Consider the following 24,727-nt stretch of genomic DNA (forward strand, 5'->3'; position numbering starts at 1 on the left):
TTTTATTTTTTAATTGTTTTACGTTTCTTGTTGGATTTTTATGAATAAATGAATTATATGTTAATTTTTTGTGTGTATGTTTGCATTTGTGGTTGTGTTTTTTTGTAATTTTAGTCTTATAATGTAAATTGCATTTATTTTTCAAAGATGTATATGCACTGAATGGCCTCATGGCTCTGGCACTTGGCCATGTGCCAAAAATTTATAATAATAATAACAAAGGCTGCACTACCAGACTGACAAAAGAAAAATATGACTCGCACACTTTGTGCATTGAATGCAGAGGACAGGAATGTTCAATCGACAAGACTTGCAATGAATGTGCGGAATGGGATGTAAAGAAATGGATGAATTTGAGGTCTCACTTATCCAAATTAGATGGATAGAAAGTGTCAGGGTGCCACCAGAGCCGAGACCAAGACTGTAGAATTTAAGACTTTAGATACTTTAGTAGATAATCCTAATATTTGTATGCCTGCACCTGCTTTGTCACTTGTTCCCAGTCCTTCAACTAATCAACCTTCTCCCTTACCCAGCTCCCTGCGCTTCTGATCTTGACCCCATTGCCAGCCTCAAATCGAAAACTGTGTAGAAGGTTCAGTACATGTTATGGATAAGGAAGAGATTAAAGTGTGTTAATGCAGTGAACGAGGCGACTGTTTGTTCCTGCCGGGGCTCCAAGGCAATGGTCACTGCTGTACTCCCCAGCATCTGGGGTCTGTCATACTGGAGGCCGCAGGGAGGTCGTTGGTGACTGCCCAAGGACAGTCATCCCCTCAGTTGGACCTGTTACAGTGTCCCCGGTCGCGATGATGGATGGCTATACGAAAGATATCCAGAGGTTAGTGAAGTGTCAGTGGAGGAGGCGACTGTTTGTCCCACTGGCGTACTCCCCTGCATCTGGGAGCAGTCATACGGATGCTGTAGGGAGGTCGGTGGGGACTGCCCACAGTCATCCCCAGTTGTACCTGTTGCAGTGTCCCAGGTCATGACGAAGGATGACCATTGGAAAGGCATCCAGAGGTAGTGCACAGGCTGTCTTCGAGTTCCAAGGCGTCCAGCCCTGAGAATAGGCACCAATGGCACTTTGGTGATGAATCACGACCATTGAAAAAGGCATGTTTCATACACGATTATCTTTCCCCATTGCTGTGCAAAGGATTTAGGGAGCCAGGAAACCTTCATGTAGTTTTAGGACTCCCCAGAACGTTTTTTCTCTGGAACGACGTGCTGGAGCTTAGGTGTTCTGTGAAATATTCCTCCTCTCAAGAGTCTCTTGCCAGTGTCCAATGCTTCCGAGCTGCTACTAACCCCTGAGCGCCCAGGGGTGCCTGAGTCTAGTTTTTCAGTGCTCGCCAGTATACAAGCCCCTGCTACAATCAAGAGTGTTCCATGTGAACTGACTGTGCCTTCAGATTGCTTGGCGCATTCTGCAATGCGCTTGAGCTAGCTACTTCTTGGCCTTCCACGGATCCTTCGCTATTACCGATTCAGCGTCAATTATCTGACATTTTGAGTCTGGTCTAGAAGAACCCCTCTTCTAAAACAGGACCCTAAGAGTGCAGTGCTGTTATTAGTGTCTTCAAAGAGGATGGTAAGGATGGTGTTTTGGATCAAGGCTCACCTCCGACTGCTTATGCAATGTTATTGAAGAACCTGCTGCATAACTTCCCAGATTTCTTCACTCCTGTGGCTCCTGCCTTTTTATCTTCGACATTTTTCATGCCGGATGAGCCTACAGACAACAGACTACTGAAGATGGACTTTCTCCTTCGGCGAGGAAGGCTCTCAACGAATTGGTTAGTTGGTTAGCTGAGAAAAGAGTAGGGGAATTCTTCATTTAGCTATTCCCCTTCTTGTCTTGAGTGTGGAGGTATTCAGCTTACCAAACCAGCACCCTCTCTGGGAGTGGTTGCCTCCTCCCTGGGAGACCTCTCCAGTCTCAGAGACTCGTCACGCAGGTCAGTTTTCAATGTTGCTAAAGTGATGTTCTCCCCTATGTAGATAGAGTATCATCTGATAAACCTCTTCCAGATTTTTGAGGTTCTGAGTTTCCATCCTTTGTCGGTGAGCGCATTGGCCCAGAAAATCAAGAATATTCCCTAGTACCGGAAGACAGCGACTAATTGGTTCAAAGTCCTTTCATGTACAGATAAGGACCTGGGTATCCTGAATGGCTTAACTGTAGAAGAAATATAACAGCAAAATTAGACATTTTTATTTTGCATAAATTACATATTTTGTATAGTAAATGGTGAATAAATAATTTGACAGCCTTGAGAGACATCCGAGAAAACATGTTTTAAAGAGTACAGGGTTTCCCATTAGATTGTAGGGGTTGCACCATTGTATGCATAAGAATCATCGCATAGTGATGGCACTAGGCAGTGCATGTCACAAACTGTTTTGGCTACTATACGCTGTCCAACCTCTCCTCTCTATATCTATGGGAACATCACAGCAGACCAGCTCATTCTGTTTCTGCGACATCTAGTGATAACATCTGATGTTGGCAGCAGTTCATTTTTTCGCCAGCTAGTATTTGGACTTTGGTATCCAAACCGAGTCAAATAGCTTCAGTCGAAAGCTTCAGGATCAATTTTGTCCTTGTTTTTTACTGGACTAGTACATCAATAGTTCGTATTTACAGTGAAATTTTAGTTAATTGTTTAACTATTCTGATGAGTGTCAGACTATATATGTAAACTGGTTCGTCAAACCAATGTTTACGTTTGTTACTGACCTGATATTGTTTGGTAATACCGTTTCATTAGTGATCTTATAAGCTTTTGATGAACTCATCTTTACAGTGAGTAATGTAACAACGTAAAATGTTACTGAATTGATAGACAAGTAGTGTAATAATATAAGCATTGCATTAGCTACCTTCTTGATAGATTAGAGTAATAATGTTAACATTGCATTCGTTACCGGAACGTAATTCTGCAAGGCACTTTAAGTATTAGTATATTTATTGTTAGTTATAAAGTTCTTATATATGTAAATTTTTTCACCGCTTTCGCTAATAGCATGTTCACTACTGAAACGAAATTGTAGTAAATTTAAATGCTTATCACTTTCCTTTCCAAAATTGTTCAAGTGAAGGGTATAATGTAGCAGGAGAGAATTTTAGTTATGATGGGCTTTCAGAGGACAGTTTAGCCAAGATCCTGGGTAAAAGTAAGAATTGAACTATTGTAGTTATAAGAAGCAATTTTCATTGGAAACTTACAAGGGCCCACCAAAGAAGGAACATCCCTATACAGGGCTATACTTAAAATCGATCAAGAGAACTAAGTTAATATTGCTTTAGCGGTGCATACACTGAGCTTGGATCGACAAACACAGCTAACATGTAGCTAAACCAACGACATAGTACGTCTGGTGCCAAAGCAATTAGCTCACTTGGTGCTGAACTGTGCTGGTTGATCCTCTCTTTAGTCATTTGTTTGACTGAAGATTAGGTCATGCATTTATCATATAGGTAACTGAGCGCCTAGTTGGGGACAAGTTTCCATTGGCACTGAGCACCCATGGGAACCAAGCCAGTACCCAGTGGCAGCCAAGCCAGGGCCCAGTGGGAGCTGAGCAAGCACCCAGTGGGAACCGAGCACTCTATATTGTAAGCTACACAGGTGCTTGAGCTGGTTTTCTTGTGATACATGAGCACTGAGCATCAGATAACACTGTTCCAGTTTTTTGTTTTTCTCTCCTGCTACTAGCCCTTTAATTTTATCTACTTGCTCCTTTGCCTGGCTCCCTCGCTTCCTTCCCGTACCATTACCAGGTTTTGTTAGGGCTAGCAATGTTAACCCTGTGGTAGTGAAGTATTGTGCAGTGGAGGAGGTGGCTGTTCGTCTTCTGATTCGCCTAGGCAAAGGTCCCTGCCAAACTCCTCTGAACCTGGGAGGAGGCATACTGGTAGCCCAAGGGAGGTCAGTGGGGTTCCACGGACAGTCGCCCCCAGTCCGTCCTCTTGAAGCATTCCAGGTCTCGACAGAATGCTGTTGGAAAAGGGGGTTGAAGGGATTGTCACGGTTTTCTAGTGTATTGAGTTTCGAGGAGTCTTCCCCTGGGCGTCAATGGCGCTTTGTGGATGAGTCTTGCCCGTTGAAAAGGAGAGCTCTTATTATTTCACCTTACCCTGTTCCATTCAAGAAGGCTAGAGATCTCCTAATGGACCAGCGTCCATGTAGCTTCTGGGACAGTCCCAAACATTTTTTTTCCTAGGACAACCATGTTTTGGAGGGACAGCTCGTGTTGGAAAGGCTCTTCCTCAAAGAGGCGTTCTTTCTCATCAAGGAAATCTTCCTCAGAGCACCAGTCTAATGATCCCGCACTTAGGAAAGTTTTTGAGCAACTGTTGGTGCTGGATTGTTCTTCTGTGCCTTTCACCAGCTGTTCTCTCTTTTTATGCCTCTAGCTCCAGGAAGTGTCCTGCACCTGAGTGTTTGTCGGCACTTGTGCATCCTTCTACTGGGGTAGTGTGTGCTACTGTCTTTGCTTATGCAGATTATCCTTCAGTATGGGACCCTCTTTTGTACCTGTATGTACTCGGTGCAGGAGCGCCCCTTGGTGCCTTCCTTGCAAGAGCACCCATTCCCATTAGCCGCTGTGTCCATCAGCGCCAGCTCATCCAAGTGTTGATTTCCAACAGTTTGCTGCATATGGTCTTTTGATAGCAGCCATTCAGACAACTTTCAGTGTCATCAGAGAGTACCTTTCATTGCAGTTATGGAGTGTTTCTGGGTCCCCCTCCTGCTTCAGTGCCGGTTAGACCTGGAGTGGTTTACAACTCCCAGGAAGCATATGACACCTAGTTCAAGGCATATTTCACCGCCTTTACAGTCGGACTTGGATGTATTAAGTGCTTCTGCTGTCCAGGATACTTCTTTGGATCCCATCAATCATTGACTTGACATACTGTGATACCCCTGGGACCAATGATATAATTTTTATTAGTGTCATTACCCTGTCAAGTGTTTTGAATCTTTTGAAGAAACCTCCTGCTGTTTTTCAGGACTCTCCTATGTTACCTCCTTCAGTTTCGTCGGAGGAAGCCGAGGATAATGTTCAAGAGTAACCAACGTCTACCTATGCTTCATTGCTAAAGTACTTTGTACTCAGTTATCCATCGTTCTTTTCTCTAGTTGCTCCCTCTTCACCAGGTTCGGACTTTATAAGGAGCAGCTGTTACATGCTGCTAAACTTCCAAGGAGAGTAGTATTGGCAAACTTGTGTTTTGCACTTCTCTTACTTGTCTTTCTAAGAGAAGCTACCTGTCTTAGGCCACAGGTGAAGTTCCATCCTTGGGAGTTTCTGCCTTCTCCAAGGTGGATTTCTCCGGCCTCTGATGCTTTGAGAGAATCGACCTTCGCATTAGCCAAGTTATTTTCACTTCTTCAGAAGTAGATCATCTGCAAAAGGACTTATTTAACAAGTTCAAGATCATCAGCTTGTTAGAGTGGACGGACGATTAGTACCTTATCGAAGAAGATTGAAGAATGCTCATCTCTTCAAGACAATTTTGCTGCAGATTGATTGGGAGTTTTGTCATCCGCAGACAAGGGATTAGAGATGGTGCACAAGAGCTGGCTGCCCTCTTTTTGCTTGGCGTACTGTAGAAAAGAGATCTGTGGTGTGCATTCATCAGCAAAGGAGTGCCTCATTCAAAAAGATCTTTTATTTTTGCATCACTGGGTCATAATGTTCCTTATCCCACAGCTACACTGCAGAGTGTAGCCTCGCAGTTACTGAGAAAGGTTGCCCTTAGGGAGTCAGGACGTACCCCGACGATTCCGTTTTCCAGGAATGTCTCAACTCAGTAACAATGGTCCTTTAGAGAGAGTAGATCAAGGGGCCAATCTCTCTAGTAACCTATGTTCATGCTGCCCTTCCAAGAAAACCTCCCTAGTTCCTCCTCCAGCAAGTGAGGAGACAGTCCTCCATGTACCAGTTGAGCCTTGGCTTCTCCATTTTTGGCAAAAATGGGAAGTGAGAATGCAGAGCTATAGATCATAGATGTCTTTATAGAGGGATTCTTAATTCCTTTCCTGCAAGAACCTCCCCTTGTGTTGACATCCATTCAGTAAACAGCCTACATCGTAGCCTCGGGGGGTTTTTCAGCCCCCTTAGCAGAGGTAGACTTGATGATTCAGAAGGAGGCCATAGCAGTAGTGAAAGACACCTCTTCAGTGTGATTTTACAACCGCCTTTTCACAGTCCCAAAGTCATCTGCGCACTAGAGACTTGTCCTGTTTGCCACTTCAAGGAATCTGTGTCATCCTCCTTTTGTGACCATACTACCCGTGTAACTTGTAGTGCATCAGATTCCTTGCTATGCAGTGGACCCCCTGTATGTGTGGGGATGCGTACCAGACCCCCGCAAATAGTTAGAACCCCTTTAAAAATGCTTAAAACTCTTATTTTGTTAATTAAAACTCAAGAAAAACCCACTAAACATGTTTATACCTGGTTTTGTAATAGTTTTATCACAAAAAATGCATTTTATGATGATATCGATAAGAAAATACAGTAATTTGTGGATATTTTTCATATAAAAATACCACGAATAGGCAAATTGCCTGTGAATAATACCTGTAGAGGAATCCATGAATACGTGAGTCCGCGAATATGGGGGTTCACTTTAGTCTGATCAGTTAAACCTCTCCTCATGCCCTTCATCACAATCAAGGAGGAACTATGTTATGATCAGACTATCTCCATGTTACGTAGTCTCCTTATCCTATTCTTGACCTGCATTATGGCTCATGAACCTGCTCAATTATGGGTGGATCCTACAGGATACTTCCCCACACTGTCTGCTTGGACAACCTCACTTCCAGAGAACTTCTGAGGTAGTCTGATTTTCACCAGACTCACTCCAGACTGTACGGAGGATTATCAATCAAGAGGTCTTTCCTTACATATTGTAGAGACCTTTATACTTCTCGTAATTGAATCTTCTCATGCCATCTTCCAGACCAGGCGATCAACTTTCTGAAACTAGTTTCTCAGGCCCATGCGAGACGCCCGTGTCCCTTTTGCAACAGAGAAACAGTTCATTTACATCCCTTCCTTTTCCTTTAAAGTTCTTAACATGCCAAGCAAGGAAAAAGAACATAATTTCCTTGTATTTCCTGGGATTTTAGTCAAGAACAAGGACTGGCCCAAGGCCTGGATCCGTGTTTTTCAGAGAATAGATTTTCCATTCTGTTTAAATGTTCAGGATTGAAGGCCATCCAGAAACTATTGTTTTAGCAAGAGCTAGTCCCTTTTGATAGGAACTCTGGAGGACAACTACAGTCTTTGCACGCTCATTCTATGACAGTCTGAAGTGCATTTTGGCAGGAGGAAGAATAGAAGTCTCTGCCTGGCTAAATGGTCTGGTATTTCCTGAAAACCAGGATCCCAGGCTGGTAAGTATGCATCTCGTCCTCAGATTAGAACATCTTGCCATTTACACTAATGGACTTTATCTTCGGAGTCACTCAGATTCAAGAGAAGCATTTGCCTCCTTTTAGCAATAGCTAAAGATGTTAGTATAACTTCTACCTCTTTAGCTTTCAAGCGATATGTATCTCTTATGTCCATGCAGAATTCTACCTACTGGTAGTATGCTTGCTCTTCGTTTATCATGATTTTGAGGGATTTTTTAAAGTGTTGAAATTTAGGCAGTACCTTGAAAATTTTAGTTACTGTCATAGTATTGCAGAAGGAAGCATAAGATTCTCTGCCGTTGTCTGAACTTTCACCTTATAGCGAAGGTTTAAAGTTATGATAAGACCACCATTAACCGAAACGGCCATTTTTGGTGTTATGGCACTGAGTTTGGGTTAATGACACCTCTGTTAGGTATGTTATGACTCCATAACTCTATTATTGTGATAACCAAAACTCAGCCTGTTATGGCGCCATAATCACCAATTTTATGGTGCTAGACAAATTCTATAAAACCTTATTACCATTAACAGAGTCTGCTAGTAACCGGGGACTGCCTGTACAATAATCTTTCTTTAGCTCCGTGCACTATGTTACGAAAATAATTTGAGGTTATCCTCAGTGATAAAGTATTCTACTTTGTTTGGCAACTTTTTATTTCATGATTAAGCTTAATTGTTTTACCTAGGTGACAGTCCAGCCTCTACAGGGAACACCAGAACAGAGTGGAAGCCATTCTACAATTCATTTCTGTCAATATTTCAGTCATTTACAGCAGCTCTGATTGGAATTTGCATTCATTATTTTGTAAATTTCAGTCAAGTTCACTTGTTTTATTTTTGTTAGCACAGACTATGGTTAGTCTCTTATTAGAATTTGGACCAACTTTTCTCATAATTATGTCAGATTCTAGTTGTTCAAGTGTTCGCCGTTTCAGTGGCATGGGCTGTAAGACTAGGTTATTCAAAACCTGCTATGATTCTCATACAATCTTGACAAATTTGCAAGTTTGCAGTGTAGATAAAACCTTTATTAAATGTGCTATGTGGGATAGTAATGGAAAGTTTTTTACCCTCTTTTAGACAGGTTAGAGAAAGATAGATAGAGAAAGTTTCTAGAGCCGAGAAACACTTTCTTAGCTTAGAGGCTACAGCTAGGCCTGCGCAGAATTTAGCCCTGTTATTCCCCTTTCTATTCCTACTTTCTCTCCTAATACTGGCCCTCCTACTCCTGTGCCTGGCTCCCTTGCTTCTGATCCTAATAACATTTCCAGTCTCAAAGCAAGGTTTGATAAGGAAATTAATGTAGTTGGGTCTGTAGCTGAATTTGGGAATTCTGTTGAAGGGATTTTGCAAAAACTGTCCTCAGTGGAATTGCAAAGTAATACTGTAGTTCAAGTGGAGGAGGACGCTGCTCATCCCATTGGGTCTGCTAGACTGATGTCACTGTCCTGCTCCCCCACACCAGGGATAAGACATACTGAAAGTCCAAGGGAGGCAGACAGGGTTTTGCCCACGGGAAGTCACCCCAGTTATGCAGTCCCAGGTATTGGTAGACAGCCATTGGAAAGGCTTGTCCTGAAGTGTGCATGGCTTGTCTTCAAGCTCTTCTAATAATGGTGGCATTCTACAGGAAGCACTGGTCATATTACCTGGACTCCATATTCTTGCAAGTGTTCTGAAGATGAAGTCAGGATCCAATGGCGAGTCCATTGCCTGTTAGGAAGTATAAGCATTTTCTTTATGCATTTATTCAACAGCCCCTCATGTGTCCACTTTGTTTCCATCAGGGCCCTCCTATGTCTGCTTTGTACGATCCGGAGTCCATCTACCCTGTCCGCTTGACTAAAGTCTGTGTTGAACTGCCCGGAAGATGGCTTACCTGTCCGCCCAACCTTTGTCCATGAGTGTCCACACCTATCCGCATTGGACATCCAGAGAATTTCTCACCTGTCCACTCAACTTTTGTCCATGAGACCCCACACTCAGCTTCCAAGCCCCCAATTTCCAGACGTTCCTCGTTGCCTTCCAAGCTCCCAGTGCCAGCTACCGAGAGTCTGACGCCATCTCCTGAATACCCAGCAACCTCTCCTGAATGCCCATTGGCTTTGCAATTTCAGAGACTCCTTCCCCCTTCACCTTCTCCAGTCTGACCTTTACCTTTGTCCCCATTGTCTGTGTACCCTGATGAACCTGCTCTGGCTCCAATTAAACACCAGTTGGCACAAGTTATGGGCCTTTTGAAGAAAGCTCCTACTGTTCCGAAGCCTGTCCAGGATGACATCCTGTCTGATCTCTTCAGGTTAAGAGATCAAACAAGAATCTGCGGCTCCTTCAGCATTAACTGCTTTATTGAGGTATTTGATGGCAAACCCCCACCCCCCTTGTCCAAACTGCCTAGGTGGTACTTTATTCTTCCTCTAGGAAGGCATTTACAAAAATGGAGGACTGGCTTTTTGCCAAGAAAGACCAGGAGAAAATGTCCGTTGCCCTTCCTCCTTTCAGAGTGAACTGCAGGAGGTAATAGTATTGTGCAACCGGGAAAGCTCTCTTATTGGACGTATCTGCCTCTGGTTTGATAGACTTGTCTCGTCGCTCAGCTTTTGCCTCATTGAAGATTATTCACTCATTCACAGAACTTGATCATTTAATCAAGGATATCTTCAAAGTTTTTGAATCCCTTAGTTTCTGTGATTGGTTAGTTGGCCCATTGGCCAAGAAGATCAATGATCGTCATGACCTGGATAAAGACTTTGCTTCAGATTGGCTTGGGTTTTGTCCTGTTTGGGCAAAGCCATAAGAGATGACTCTCATAAACTTTCCACCCTTGTTACCCTCTGCATACTTAAGAAACAAGAGCTATGGTGCTCCTTTACATCCAGGAGAGTCATTCTTTTGCAAAAGTCATCTTTGATGATCTCTCTGCTGGACAAGGATCGCCTCTTCCCTCAAGATATGGTGAAGGAGATTGCCGCAGATCTTCATAAAAAGACTACATAGGACTTGTTTATTCAATCGTCAAGATGCCTGCAAGAAATCTTCTTTCTCTCTTCAGGCAAGGACTGTTTTCCCCCTTCAGCAACATCCCTGTCATGGAGGAAGCCCCAGAAGGTCTTTCAAGTCCTGTCCATCAGCCCATTTTGCGTTCAGGAACTGTAGGAAGACTTCTGCCAAACCAGTGCAGAAAAAGTGTAGGAGCCAGACTCCTGGGGTTTTGGGAGGAAGGAAGACTACATCATTCCATTTCTGGAGAACCCTCCTTTGGTCGCCTCTTCCATAGAATTGACAGGCTACTCATCAGGCTCCAAGAAACATTTTGACCTGCTGGAGAAAGTCTCTTCCCTCAGTCAGAAAAAAGCTAGAGGTCGTGCAAGACTCCCAGCACAGAGGGATTTTACAATCGTCTTTTCGTGGTTCCCAAAACATCAGGGGTTTGGAGACTGGTCCTTGATGTGAACACCCTCAGTCATTTTGTCTTAAGACAAAATTCATCCAGTTTCCAAAAATACCTTAGGTTTGTCCTTCAAGGCCCTTTCTGGCCCTTTGCTTTGGCCTTTCGATGGTCCCACAGGTGTTCTCTCGAGTTCTCAGTCCTTTCTTGAAATGGCTCCACTTTGTAGGGATCAATGTGAGTCTCTACCTAGACGATTGGCTTCTTCGCTCTCCATCGTAGGACAAGTGCATGGAGGACATGCACAAGACTATTCTTCTGACCCAGGAGCTGGGCCTTGTTTTAAACCTTCAGAAGTTCTAGTTGACCCTTTCACAAGGAATCCTTTATCTGAAGATGATACTGAAGTGTCAAGTTTTTTTTAGCTTTTTCATCACACAAGAGAACTTCCAACTGCCTTCAAACAGTCTGAAACTTCTTAGCTCTTTTGTCTTGCACGACTCAACAATGGACAAGCCTATTGGGGACTCTGGCCTCCATAAAAACCTTTGTCAAATTAGGCAGGTTACATATGAGAGTCCTCCAATTTTACCTGAAGGCTAACTGGAATAAGAAAATGGATTCCCAGACAGTCATGTCTTCCCAATCTCCCTGGCAATAAAATGAGACCTGTAGTTGTGTCAGAAAGAAGGCAGATAGAAGGGCAGTCCCTTCATCCGCTGAACCCAGACCTGAACTCCTATTCTGATGTGTCGGACATAGGCTGGGGAGCCTTGATAAAGAATAAAGTCATCTCCAGAACGTGGAATCCAGATCAACAGGGCTTACACATCAACATAATATCTTGTTTTCTATGACCACTACAACTCGGATTGCTGACTTTCTCCTTTCCCTGAGGAATGTATTGAACTTGTCTTTTTCAAGCATTAAAGACTATAGAGCTATGCTTAGCTGTGTCTTTAAACATAGAGGGTTGGATCTCTCTTCAAACCCTGATATTAAGGACCTGTTGAAGTCTTTTGATAAGACTTAAAATGTTAAAAGGACAGTTCTTCAGTATCCTGGAATCTGGATGTGGTCCTTAAATGGTTCATTAGCCCTTATTTTGAGCCCCTCAGGACTTCTTCCCTTAGTAATTTGACTAGTAAGACTTCCTCATTGTGTTAGACACAACTAAACAAGTCTGCGAACTTCAAGCTATTTTCAAGTAAGTAGGCTTCTCTCAAGGGGACAATTTGTTTTATTTTTGTTCTAGGTTATCTGGCAAAGAATGAGGACCTGTCCAAGCCTTGGCCTCATTCTTTCATGGTTAAGAACTTATCAGATATCCTAGGAGAATAGGAATAAGAAAGGGTCTCCTATGTCCAAACAGAGCTCTGAAATACTGCCTACATAGGACAGAAAAGATCAGGGGTACTTATAATAACCTTTGGTGTTTGTTAAAGAACCCATCTCGCCCTCTGTCAAAGGGATTTAATTCAAGACGCACACTCCCAGATCCAGGAGGAATTTTTACCGAACTTTAAAGTTAGAGTGCATGACATCCTAGTTGTGTCCACTTCTTTGACGATCAGACACAACATATCCCTGTCCTGTACTAAGATCAAGTCCACTTACTGGAAGTGCAAGTCAACTTTTGCTTCTCATTACTAGAAAAGTGTAGAAACAGTGTTTAATGATTGCAGCACCCTGGGGCCATTATCAGTGGCTGGCATGGCATTAGGTGAAAAATCATAAGAAGCACTCTTTGTCTCTTACTATATTTTTGCCTCTCTATAGGGTTTTCAAGTTTTTAGGGAGCCTGGGGATACAAAGTGACTGGAGTATCCACCAGTCTTAGTGGATAGGGTATGGTTTTTTTATCTTGGTACTGCACCAAGGGCAAGGCCCCTTTTGAAAACTTTTCTAGCCATTGGACATATCCTTTGCTGAAAAGTTCCCTCCTAAGTAGAAGTGACCCAGGTCTATAACGCCATGCTACTACAGGTCAAGATGAGCACCAACACACCTGCAGTAGCTCTCTTATCAGATAAGGAAACAACAAGCATTGCATTCAATGCTGGGAAATTATTCTGTTTCAAAGTCGTTATCATTCTGTAATGTGTTGGAGTAGCTTATGTTCTTGTGTCTCCATTCAATGTGGCATTCAGCTTTGTCATTACTTGGTAAGTTACTTACATGAAAATGATATTTTGATGAGTTTCATATATACTTACCAAGTAATTACTATATTAGAGCCCTCCTTCCTCCCCTCATGGACATGAGGGCATAAATGAATTGTTGAATGGCTGCCGTGTTGTTCTGATGTTCCTTGTAAGGGCGCAGGGCTGTCACCTAGGTAAAATAATTAAGCACTACCGTAGGACACCCCCCCCCCCCCCCCCCCCCCCCGCCAAAAAAAAAAAAAAAAAAAAAAAAGTTGCCGCATTAATATATGAAATTTAATTTCAACATGAAAATATAATTTTGTGTTGGAGAAGTGGTACAGTCACAGGAACTATGCTACTACATATAAGAACAAGAATTGATGTGCAGTTTAGAAAAGGATTCATGTTTGTATAGAAGCAAATAAAGAATGACTGCACCACTTGTCTCTTGAAAGTGTCTTTGTTCTGAGCTCAGCAGAGATGATATCTGAGTCTTTTCTCCCCTTTACAAATAATTTGAAAAAATATGTTTTGTTATTTGGGATGAATATCTAAAAATTGAAAAAGGTTTCCTACCAATACAAGTCTGTATATTTTGCCGGGAGTCCCATGAATCTTGTTGATCAGTTATAGCGGATAGCAGAGTTGTGTGTGTGCCAATGCCAATGAAGTGTTTAGTAGTCTTCTCTCTTTATTTTTTTTAAATGTGCTCGACATGCTATAACTAGTACAAATTAGTAGTTTACTATAACATACAAATCAGTTGTTTGCTATAACTGACACAAATCTCCCCCAGCAGATTAGGCAAGTGTGTAGCAGAAGAGAATTAGCATTGGTGAAATTTTCTTCTTCTTTGAAAAGCTATTACAAAGCAAGTCTGTCAGTTATTAAAGAATTTTCTTTGTTTGTGTAGTAGTACAGTGGTGTATGTTCAAATTTCTACGTTCTAATTTGTGTTTCTCGTCAATAATTCAGCATGATGGTGAACTTGGATATGTGAAGATACATGTGCATTAAACTGTTCACACCACCTACACAATAAAATTATCTGTGACTAGGGTTTATTATTACTGTAGTAATTGTAGTTACAACATATTTCATATTATTTAGGGACTGAGTTGGATGACTTAGAATGCCTCATTATTAACCCTTTTAAGTACTTTAACCTACAGTATACCAGTCAAGCATTTGACTCTTGTTTTTCTTTTGCTTTGCAGGTTAAGCAATGAGATAGATGGGTAAGGGAAATCATGGTGAGATATTTTTCTTCATAACTGTAATTCTTTTTTAATCAATTTAACAATTAGGCGGGCTAGCCACTGCTTTTGCTTTCTTAGTTTATAGCTGTATAGGGAATATGACTGAAAATGAAACCAACAACACAACTAACATCAGACAGATCAGACACTTATAGTAGAGCAATGTGTTGAATGAATGAAACCCATCAATTTGTTGCTTATTTCATACCTTGGAATGCATCTCTATATTTCTTGTTAAACAACTCTTCTTTTACTTTTGTTCTGTGAATCATTCTGTATTGTACATTGTCCACTTACAGTAATTGTGTAATAGGTAGTTATCCCTTGTCATGTCAAGTGATTCAGAAAACCATAGTAGTTCATACTGTACTGTACTTGACATAGTATTTTAGATTGTTAGATTCAGGATTATTTTAATTTTAAGTAATCTCTCTTTGGAACTTTCATTTCTTGTTTCATTATGTGGTTCTGTTAAAATGTTTTGTTTTGTGTTTTCACAGTATTGATCCTACTCCCTTAAGTCCTCCTCCAGTAGATTTAAGACAACTTTCGGCACGACAACGAGTCTTCCACGAGTTGGTTAAAACAGAGTGCAACTACGTTTCCATTTTGGATACTATAGAAAAAGTGAGTATTTGAGGTGCAGTTATATAAGAAAACTAATCATTGCTCACCTTAATTAACTTTTCTTTGGGAGGAGACTGGCAAAATATTGTTTGCATTCTTGTTATTGCAGAAAAGTTAGCACACCAATAACACGTACTGTTGGCAAGAAAAATGAAGATACAGTTTTCTTAAAACTTTGGACACATATTGTTCAATAATGCCGCACCTGGCAACTTTCGTGTGTTGCTTTCTAGATTTCCAGTAACTTGAGGAACAAGAGAGTAATGAATGTATTATTATGATGAGAGAGAGAGAGAGAGAGAGAGAGAGAGAGAGAGAGAAGAGAGAGAGAGAGAGAGAGAGAGAGAGAGGGGGGGGGGGGGGGGGGGAGTCGGTGCACAGATACCTGGGAAACATTGATATGGCTGCCAAGATAGTGCTTCACTGTACTAGATAAAACATTAAGGGACTATAGTATTCTAGTTGATTCTCTAAGAATTCATACCCTAATCTTGATTTCATTCTACAGTTGCCATAACATTCAAAGATTTTAAAAAGACATGGAAAATTTCAACCACAGGCTACGGTCATTCTTGTTCTCTTGATATAGTCTCTACTTTTGAAAATCTGTTTTCATCTACAAATCATTCACGAAAAATGCTGTGTTAAGTAAAAACATTTGTTAAGTCAAGTAACTATAACTGTTGCACATGTAATTAAAGTTTTATATCATGCAAAAAATGCTGATGTGTTCGGAGATCTTTCAGTCTTGTGGCAAAGAATGCAGCTGTGTTGGCTAATTACAAAATGCTTGTAATGGGAGCAGCCAGAAAATCTTTGAGTTGGTGGGCTACTTTAACCTTGCTACAGATTTCTTTTTAATGACAGTAGCTTTGTAAACAGCAACTAGCATTCGATCCATGTCAACGTCAAAGTAATCAAAGTGTTGAAAGCTGTTACTTGAGCCAGTGACTTGTGCTCTCCTGCTCAAAGTTCTCAGGATCCTCCTCATATCATAGAAAGTACTCTTGCTGATTCAACTAGATTAACTCAACCTATCTTAGCCATCGCAACTTTGACTTTCATTGACGTCAGCTAACTGTAAACGCTTTGGAATACGAGCATAAATTTGTAGAAACAAAAATAATTACAATCCTTACTTATGATTATGCAATAATATTCCCGTTCATGAAGGAAAACTAGTAAATATTGTCATCTTAATACATGGCATTACAATCAGTAATTCACACACTATCTTCTAGATCTCTATGAATGAATCCATCTGAGAAATTCCAATTACTTTGGACATATATTTTGTTTTTAAGCATCTGAATGGTTTTGTTTTGCAGTTTTAGCTTGTATGATATAATTTACATTGTATTTTCATAATCTAGAGTAAATTTAAGTCTTTTCAATAGAAAACAAATGGGAAATTCGATGAATGGAAGCTAATGAAAACTAACTGTATCTTCACTTTTCTTGCCAAGTGTGCATTATTCATTTTGTAAAGTAGTTTTAGCATGATCGTTGCATCACTTCTTGACTTTATAGGGTAGCTTAAAGGATTTGCTTTGCCATGGAAGTTGAAAATTGGAGCGATATAAAATTAATGTTGAAGAGCTATGTAGGAAGAGATTGTGAGGAACTTTTGAAAAGTGAAGAGTAGAAAATAATTCATAGGGGATTAAGTGGATGCTTCAAAGAATCTGTTTTAACATCTACTGTGTGTTGTGCAAGGAAAACGTTGGGGAATAATTGTACTGTAATTACATGAATAGTAATCATTTACAAGTGGGAGAAAGCTGGCAGAGGTAAAGTTCAGATTTTTGTGGGCAAGTATTAATTCTTTTCTTGTTGGGGAAGCTGGCAAAGCTGAGAAAGAAAGTTTTTTGGCAAATACAACCCCTTGCTTCAAATATGCTCGGAAGAGTACATTTTGGGTTTTTATTAGCTTTAGCAGGTAGCATATTTATTTAGTAATCATGATGTTAATAGCGGTAGTACACAATTCAATGGCTAACTTTGGGGGTTATGATGCATTTCTGGCCTATGCCAGTTTTTTTGTGAGTGAGGCCTTTTGAGTTAACTGCAAGCGTGAAAGAGTGAATGAATAAAAATATTTAGAAGCAACATAAGTCATTGTTATAATAAAAGTTCTGCAAGTTCATAATTTCAGCTGTTAGGGCAGTCTTCCTAGGAAGAACAATGAGGATAATGGTACATTAACTTGCAAAAGTATCTTAGAGGATATCATTGTAAAATACTAAAATAACTAACAACTAAAACCTGCTACAAGCCAAAGTATCAAAGCAGTGATGGGTCATCATAAGGCTTGGAAGCCAGTTGAATAAGTATATGTAGATGTTGAAGAAGTGAGAGTTTTACAGTGATTCAAAAATAGAAGAATAATTGAAAAATTTACTTTTCATCCAATTCATTTTATCTTTTCCTACCAAGCAGTTAAACTTCTTTGACTTACCATCCTCCAGTTTTCATTTTCGTGTACGTAAGTAACTTACCAAGTAATTATATAGCTATATTTCTAACTTGTGTGGCAGCCTTTTTCTTTCAATTGCAGTAGTGCCTCAGTTGTTTTGTGTACAGGTAGTTGTCGACTTACGACCGCAATTGGTTTGGACGTAAGTTGGCCAATGTTGATTTACAGAAAGAATATTAAGCTAGCCTAGCCTACCTTAGGATAATCAGTACCATCTTTACATCTAGGGTAGCCAAGCCTACACTACACAGCATACATTATACATATATGGCATAGCCATTATTAATTTCAGCAAATTCTCTAGCTTCAATGTACATTTGCTTATAATAATTCAGTACAAAGAAAATTGAGAAACATTTAACAAGTTAGCCTCGCGTATATATACGATGATGGATGTTATCATGTACGTGCATATATCGTATGTATATTTATGAATACAGTAGCCTAGCCTACAGTATACTACTGCATATTATATGGTATAATTCAGTAATTTATTAGCCAATTTTGGATGTTCAATGCATTCTGACTATGATATAGAAAAAAAAATTGGACACAAAATGGGAATCAGATTCGGACCAACATCAGCATTACTTAACCAATTGAGCGATATAAGGCTGCTTTAGTTAATTAATTTTGCAATCTTTTTATTTTTTTTAGACACTATCATATTTCATAGTTGTTATGATTTCCTAAAATTTTTTTACCATTTGTGCTGTCTTTCTAAACATCACATCGTGTCATACGTTACGTACTTTTGTGAAATTAAAGTCAAACCTGTTTCTCTACACATACTGTTTCTTATTGCTACGTTTGTCAGGTTTGATTCAAACACTGCTTGCTACAGTACAATTAGTTTATTGTGGAAAACATACAAAAATATAAAACACAGATGCATAAAAAACATATGTATGTACATACAAAAATACAATTGAAAACTAGTACATCAAAATTAAAAACTTATTACAGTAATCCCTCACCTATCGCTATTCATGGGGACCAGAACCGACCGCGATAAGTGAAAAGCCGCGAAGTAGGGTCCCCCCTATTTTTTAAATGCGTAGTACGTATACGTAAATTTTTTTTTGTACATAGATACATGTATATGTAAATCATAACTGTATATTCTTATAACAAGATACATAACTCACCTCTATCAATGACGATGATCTTGATAAATGACGATGAAACACCTGTGCAGTATGATGGAGGTGAAGATGAAGATGATTTATACTGCACAGGTTAATGAGAGCTTTACTGCTCCTCAGGAGTCACCTCATCGTCAGTTGTTAGAGGTGGGGGATCACCGACGGCAGCTTCCGATAGAGCTGGAGAAACAGCAGGAGAAACAACAAGAGGCAACGTAGTGTCTCGGTAGGAAGCCAGAGAGGCAGCAGGAGGAGTAGTATCCGACACTTCTGCAGGAGGTTTTCGGCGCCCCAGGAACATCGTGATGGGAAGTTGTTGACGTTTTTTCATCTGAGCAAAGATGCCCTTGTACAACGCCATAACACCGTCAATACGGTTACTGAATTCGATGGCTCTGACCATGTTGTCATCGATTTCTTGCGCCCTTTGTTGCATAGCCCTTGCCATGTTGCAGAGCTCTTGCAGATTTTCAGATTTTCCCATGTAAGGCCACATTGCTCAGGTTCGTCGTCGTCGCCGTCGTCGGCTGCCTCCTCTTCTTCCTCACTTGCCGATCTTGTCATTTCGATGAGGTCCTCGTCGGTTAGGGGCTCCGAGTGGCACTCGATCAGTGAGTTGACGTCTTCCGCCGTCATGTCGGAGAAACCTTCGTTGGCTACCAACCGCGCCAACCTCACAGTCTTATCTACGGCGGAGTGATGAACTTCGTCTGGCGTAAATTCCTCATAGTCATGAACGACGTCTGGCCACAATTTTCTCCAACTTGCATTCAGTGTTTGCTGTTTCATCTCCTTTAGAGCATTCTGAATGTTGGCCAGGCACGTCGCAATGTTGTACTCTCGCCAATATTTCTTGAGGCTGAAGTCATCGTCGCCTTCGTCGATGGAGGAGATGAGGCCCTCCATCGTGGACCTCGTGTAGAGGGCCCTGAAGGCCCGAATGACCCCCTGATCCATTGGTTGTATGACGGAAGTGGTGTTGGGGGGCAGGAACTCCACTTGGACCCCGTCGTAATACAGGTCCGTTGCATGTCCTCCTGCACAGTCCATCAAGAGGAGGACCTTAAAGGGCAGCCCATTTTCTGCGAGGTACAACTTCGCCTGCGGGATAAAGCAGTTCACGAACCAGTCGAATGTGAGGGCTTTAGTTATCCATGCTTTCTTATTACTCATCCAGTAGACGGGCAGCAAGGCTTTGTTTTTGTTTTTCAAAGCACGAGGATTCAGTGACTTGTAAATTAAGCCGGGCTCGAGCATGAAGCCCGCAGCATTCCCGCACATGAGCAGAGTGACTATCTTTGTGGGCCTTGAACCCTGGCTTCTTCACTTCGTCCTTATAACGGAACGTCCGGGACGGCATTCTCTTCCAAAAGAGGCCAGTTTCATCCATATTAAACACCTGCTCCGGGATATAGCCGCCCTCTTTAATTAATTTCGGGAACTCGTCCTCGACATAACGAAGAGCTGCCTCTTGGTCTGCCGAGGCGGCCTCCCCATACAACGGAACGCTGCGAAGGCCAAACCTCCTCTTGAATTTCTCAAACCAGCCCTTGCTGGCAACAAAACCACATTTTTCTCGTGGGGCAGGATCATCTTCATCGTCGTCATCACCATCATTGTCATCTTCGTTCGATCCCGATTCAGGAACGAGGCTATCATAAAGGGTTTTGGCTTTTGTGCGAATCATGTTGGTATCAAGACTAACCTTCTTTTCCTGACAGTCCGTTATCCACACTGAATGCATTCTCCACTTGCACAATCTTCTTATTACGAGGAGTCAGAACGCGTTTAGTGTCCTTGGAGAACGTTATTGAGGCAGTTTTACGGATGTTTAATTCGTCTTTTTTTATGTAGCGAACCGCTGATTCATTCAGTCCGTACGTGCGGGCAACAGACGCATAGCTACTGCCTGCCTTAAGTATGTCCAATAATTTCACTTTTTCGGCAGGGTGGGATGCTGGATGCTGGGTAACGCGTCTCGGCGGCTTGGCCAATCAGCTTGCAAGATTCAGGAGCCGAGATGGCCAGCGAATCAGAGAGGTGGATTTTGAGTTACTCGTCATCTCCGTGTTGATACCTGATGTTCTAATGTATTCTCTCTGCCTTCTGCTAGCGCCCGCGCCATTTTTTCTCAACTTTGAATTTTTGATGAATATTTTTGAAAAATCCGCGATGCACTGAGGGTGCGAAACTTGAGGCGCGAAGTAGCGAGGGATTACTGTAACTGCTGGCATCACTGGTGCTTGGCTGTGGGTCGTCGGCATCATCAGCTGGGGCAACGCTCGGTTTGGCGGGAGGAGTTGTTAGTTTTAAAAACATGGTTAGCTTGGTCTGAATTGCTTGCTTCTTTTTTTCGTCATAAATTTCACGATATGGACGAAACGCATCGTGTACCATCCGTTCAATCTGCAAACCTTTCAGTTTTTGGGTCCATTTCTTCGAAATGTGCAAGGAGTTTATTCAGTTGGGCTAAACCTTCTGATAATCCCTTAGCGGTGAATTTCCTTTCTGGCAACTCTTCTTCCTTTTCTTCTCTTCTTTCTCCACTCTTTCTTCTTCTAATTCCATCAGCTCTTCATTTGTAAGTTCTTCGGAATCTTGGCCTAACAACTCAATATCTTCCATTTCACACTCCAAGGAAAGTTCTTTCGTCAGTTTCATTATTTTTTCCTGTATCAATTCTAGTCCTGGTTCACTCTCAAATCCAGCAAAAGTATTCACATAACATGTAACACACTTTTTCCAAATGCCATTCATACACTTCTCCATCACAGCTTCCCAGGCGGCAGATAGATTCTTAATACACTGAAGAATATTATACTCCTTCAAAAATTCTCGCAGGGTTAGTTCTGGGTTGGCATCTATAGCAGATATGGCTTGGGCAAAGGTGGTTCGGAGATAGTTTGCCTGAAATGCAGCAATCGAACCTTGGTCCATAGGTTGAAGAATTGGAGTGGTGTTTGATGGCAAAAAAATCACTTTCACATCGGGATTTAGATCATCTAAGTGAGGTGGATGTCCAGGTGCATTATCCAACAGCAGTAAAATCTTGAAAGTAATATTTTTCTCAAAACAGTATTCACGCACTTGAGGAATGAAACAGTTAAGGAACCAGTCTTCAAAAAGTGGCCAAGTCATCCATGCCTTACGGCTAGAGCGAAAGTAAACAGGCAAAGCGTGCTCGTTTACGTTCTTGAACGCTTGTGGGTTTTCAGAGTGATAAATTAGGAAAGGCTTCAGCTTAAATCCTGCAATATTTCCACCAAGCAGCAGAGTCAGCCTATCCTTAAATGCTTTAAATCCTGGCATGCTTTTGGCTTCTTTGTGGATGTAAGTGCGTGCTGGCATTCGTTTCCAGACCCCCCTGTTTCATCCACATTAAAAATCTGCTCCGGAAGATAGCGTTCATCTCTAATTATTTCATCCAGATTTTTGACAAACTTGCTAGCTCCTTCCTCATCTGCACTCTCTGCTTCTCCAGTCACTTGAACATTATGTAGTTGGAATCTGTTCTTGAACCTCTTGAACCAGCCAACACTTGCCAAAAATTCTTGATTGTAGTCTTCTCCAGCACATTCCTTCAAAGTCTGAAACAGACTTCTAGCCTTCGTCTGCACGTTATTGCAATAAAGGCTATAAAATGAGGTTGACTTCTGAGAAGTACAAACGGCACACAATTTATGTTACTTGTAGGGGTCAAACTTGTTCTGTGACTTTTGTCATGAGAGGAATGTGTAGACTGGGATCTGAAACTGTGGGAGATTCTTGACTCTCATCTTTCTAAATTAGAGAGGGATAGATTAAAAAAGGCAAAAATTTGGAAGGACAATAAGACTACAGTTAGCCAGGGATCTGCTAGTAGTGTTCATTTACCTGTTGTCTCCTCTTCCCAGTTCTCCTATTATACCACCTAAATCCTTACCCAGCTCCCATGTTAACTCCCCCAATGCCATTGCTAACCTGGAATTGAGATTTGATCATAGACAAAAATTTGTGTTAATTGTGGAGTCTATGGCTCAGTTAGGGTCTTTGTGTCAGGCCCTAATAAATAAGGTGGATAAAAGTGTCTCCAGTGCAAATGTAGTAGAGGAGCTGGCTACTTGTCCCACCGATTCTCCTAGGTGAAGGTCCCTGGCGCACACCCCTGAACCTGGGAGAAGCCATACACAAGGCCCAAGGGAGGTTGATGGGATCTGCCTACGGGTAGTTGGCCCCTCATCTGTACCTGTTGCAAAGTTCCAGGGCATTAAAGACAGCCATTGTAAAGGCATCTTTTCTGAAGTGGCCAGTCTTTCTACGAGTTCTGAGGCATCCAATCCTGAAAATAGACATCAGTGGCAATTCAGTGATGAATCAAGGCCATTGAAAAGGAAAGCAATGGACGAATATTACTTCCCTCAGGAGCCTTGTAAAGAGCATGTATACTCTCCCAGTGCACAGGAGCCTTCATGCAGTCACTTGGACAGCCCAGACCGTTTTTCACCAGAGGCTACTGAAGAGAAACGTTTTGTGCTTGAGCCAGGACGTTCTTCTTCTGCTCTAGGACACCTCCTGGAGCGACAATTTTCGAGCGCCCATTGGCGCCCAAACACCCATCGGCACATGACCGCCCAACAGCAAAGGAATGTTATTATGTATCCACTGAGCGCCCATTTGGCGCTTGAGTGCTTTTTGGTGCCAGAATGCCCTACTTTATGGAAGAGTTAGAGTGGCCTAAATTAGCACCTGTTTGTTTAGATTCTTCAACTTTACGACAACAGGTTTCAACTTGGTATCTATCTTTGGCGCCGAGCCAACAGTGCTCAGACAACATTTTGTGGCTTTTAAGAAATGTCCTCCAGCAGTTAAACCTAGTAGGGACCTATTGTCTTTGGTGGAAGAAGAGAGTAAGGAAGCAGAGGAGAACTTCTTTACCGGTATTTGCGTTGCAGTTTTCCTTCTTTCTTCTCACCAGGACCTCCATCTTCACCAGTGTCTACTTTTATGATGAGCAACCAACCCACCTCCAGGTTGTTCCCAAAGATGGTTTTGTCTACATCGACGAAGAAAGCATTTAGTGAGGTATCGAAGAAGATACTCCTGTTTTGTCACAGGAGAAACTCCTTCCATGAGGGCAGCTGCCTCCTCCTAGGGGGACTTCTCTTGACTCATTGACTCATCAAGGAGATCAGCTAAAGTGATGTTTTCATCAGCTGAGGTCAACCATTTATCATATAATGTAATCAAAGTTTTTGAAGTGATTAGTTTTTTGTAGACTGGTCAGTGGGTGCAGTGGTGCAGAAAATCCAAGAATGCCAGCTCTTACTTACGGACTTCTTATCAGACATTTTTGAAGTGTTATCTATCCTGTGTTGATAAAGGGGTCAGAAAGTGCCTTCTCTTTTCACAATGGGAGTGTTAAAGAAAAGAAATTATGGTACTCTTTCACCTCTAAAAGGAGTGACTTTGACACAGAAATCGACACCCTCTTCTCCTACAGTTAAAAACTACTTGTTCCGACAGTCAACAGTGTATGATATTGCCTCCTAGCTACACAAAGTCAGCCCAAGAAATTTTAACACAATCTTCAAGACATCCTTGGGATTTGTCTCTTTCAGCAGTAAATTGGTTTTGCTGTTACAGCAGATATTTTGTGGCAGAAGAGCAAGACTGAGCATACGTGTTGCTTCCAAGTCCATCAAAAGGCAGCCCAATTAAACCTTCAGATAAGAAATGAGGTTCAAGTCGTCCGTGCACCTGTGGGGTGGGGGAAGACTCCAGTTGTTTTGGGAGTAGTGAGTGAGAGAGGAGCCGAACAGTGGATCATGCAAGTACTCAAGGAAGTGTATGCTATCCCCTACAGGGAAAAACCTCCTTTATTTAAGGAGCCCATAGCCTTGACAGGCTATTCTATAGGATCAGAGAGGATTTGGCCTTCATAGAGGATGTGTCTGCCTTCATCTTCATGGAATCAATAAAGATAGTAGAAGATGTAATACCGGAGGGGTTCTGCAATTACATGTTCGTAGTCCCCAAGGCTTCTGGGGATGGAGACCAGTCCTGGATGTCAGTGCTTGAATGTCTTCATACAGAAAATAAAATTAAGAATGGAATCCAATTGTTCCTTGCATTCATTTGGCAAGGAGACTGGATGGTCTCAATAGACATGCAAGACGCACATTTCCACTTCCTTATACACCCAGACTTGAGGAATGACCGCAGATTCATTTTCCAGGACCGGGTCTTCCGTTTTCAAGCCACAAT

The 24,727-nt window shown here is 41.7% G+C and overlaps 1 protein-coding gene across 1 annotated transcript in view; it reads left to right on the plus strand.

Annotated features, from left to right (window-relative positions):
* Window positions 1–24,727, plus strand: part of LOC135205457 (protein ECT2-like) — a gene marked incomplete in the record, with an annotated part of 325,317 nt that overhangs the window by 165,765 nt on the left and 134,825 nt on the right. Inside the window, 2 exon segments of the mRNA XM_064236064.1 lie at window positions 14,195–14,215; window positions 14,737–14,863. Coding sequence (XP_064092134.1) covers window positions 14,195–14,215; window positions 14,737–14,863 — 148 coding nt within the window.

The sequence above is a fragment of the Macrobrachium nipponense genome, chromosome 11, assembly GCF_015104395.2.
Source record: "Macrobrachium nipponense isolate FS-2020 chromosome 11, ASM1510439v2, whole genome shotgun sequence".
NCBI classification, from domain to species: domain Eukaryota; kingdom Metazoa; phylum Arthropoda; class Malacostraca; order Decapoda; family Palaemonidae; genus Macrobrachium; species Macrobrachium nipponense.